Raw genomic sequence first — 1,023 nt, 5'->3', positions numbered from 1 at the left:
CAGCAGCAGCAGCAGGTACAGCAGCCGATTCAGGCGCAACAGCAACCGCAGCAGCAGCTACGTCAACAACGACAACCACAGCAGCAGCAACAGCAACAACACCAGCACCACCACCAGCTTAGGCAGCAGCAACAGCCACAGATGCAGCAGCAGCAGCAGCAGCCGCAGCAGCAGCAGCAGCAGCAGCAGCACTTTCGGCAGCAGCAAGTACCGCCGCCTCTTCCCGTTGCACCTCAGCAGCAGCAGCAGCAGAAGCCACCTGCGCAGCAGCAGCTTCGACATAGCCCGCAGCAGCAGCAGCAGCAGCAGCAGCAGCAGCAGCAACAACCAGAGCAGCAGCAATCTCATTCTGGTGGGGTTGTTGTAACGAGAGGTGTTTCTTCCCCCCCATCTAGTTTCGGCTCTCCTGGTAGTGCAGCAGCAGCAGCAGCAGCAGCAGCAGCAGCAGCAGCAGCAGTACCAGCAGCAGCATCATCTCTGACCCCCTCCCCCTCCCCCTCATCACCATCAGCAGCAGCAGCAGCAGCAGCAGCAGCAGCAGCAGCAGCAGCAGGAGCTATATCCTTAACAGACGAAACATTTACTGAATATATAAATAGCGAGCCGTTTGTTTTAGTTTTATTTTATGCTTCTTGGTGCCACTGGTCTCGTGCTGCTCTGCCTGAGTTTGATGCTGTTGCTGGGATCGTCAGCAGCAGCAGCAGCAGCAGCAGCAGCAGCAGCAGCAGCAGCAGCAGCAGCAGCAGCAGCAGCAGCATTGGGATCGTCTCCTCCCGCCCCGTATCCCTCGCTAAAGTAGATTGTGATGAAAACCCCACAACACGTATACAACAACATATACTTGAATATCCTGTTATTAAACTCTTTATACACGGCAAACCTAAACAATATATCGGTATGTTTATATTTATATTTATTTATTTATATTTATATTTATTTATTTATATTTATATATATATGTATTTATTTATTTTGTTTTGTTTTTATTTTTATTGTTTTTGTTGTTTTATTGTTATACTTGAG

At 49.6% G+C, this 1,023-nt stretch overlaps 1 protein-coding gene across 1 annotated transcript in view; it reads left to right on the top strand.

The window, feature by feature from the left end:
• The window catches only part of EMH_0074890 (uncharacterized protein), a gene marked incomplete at both ends in the record, with an annotated part of 1,882 nt that extends 1,088 nt beyond the window's left edge, over nt 1-794 (top strand). The window contains 2 exons of the mRNA XM_013499521.1: nt 4-352; nt 693-794. Coding sequence (XP_013354975.1) covers nt 4-352; nt 693-794 — 451 coding nt within the window. The remainder of the gene's footprint in view (nt 1-3; nt 353-692) is intronic.
• Nucleotides 795-1,023: the final 229 nt, after the last annotated feature.

Source organism: Eimeria mitis, genomic scaffold (genome assembly GCF_000499745.2).
Source record: "Eimeria mitis Houghton genomic scaffold, Emh_scaff4408, whole genome shotgun sequence".
In the NCBI taxonomy this organism is placed as follows: domain Eukaryota; phylum Apicomplexa; class Conoidasida; order Eucoccidiorida; family Eimeriidae; genus Eimeria; species Eimeria mitis.
This window is presented reverse-complemented; position numbering and strand designations above follow the sequence as displayed.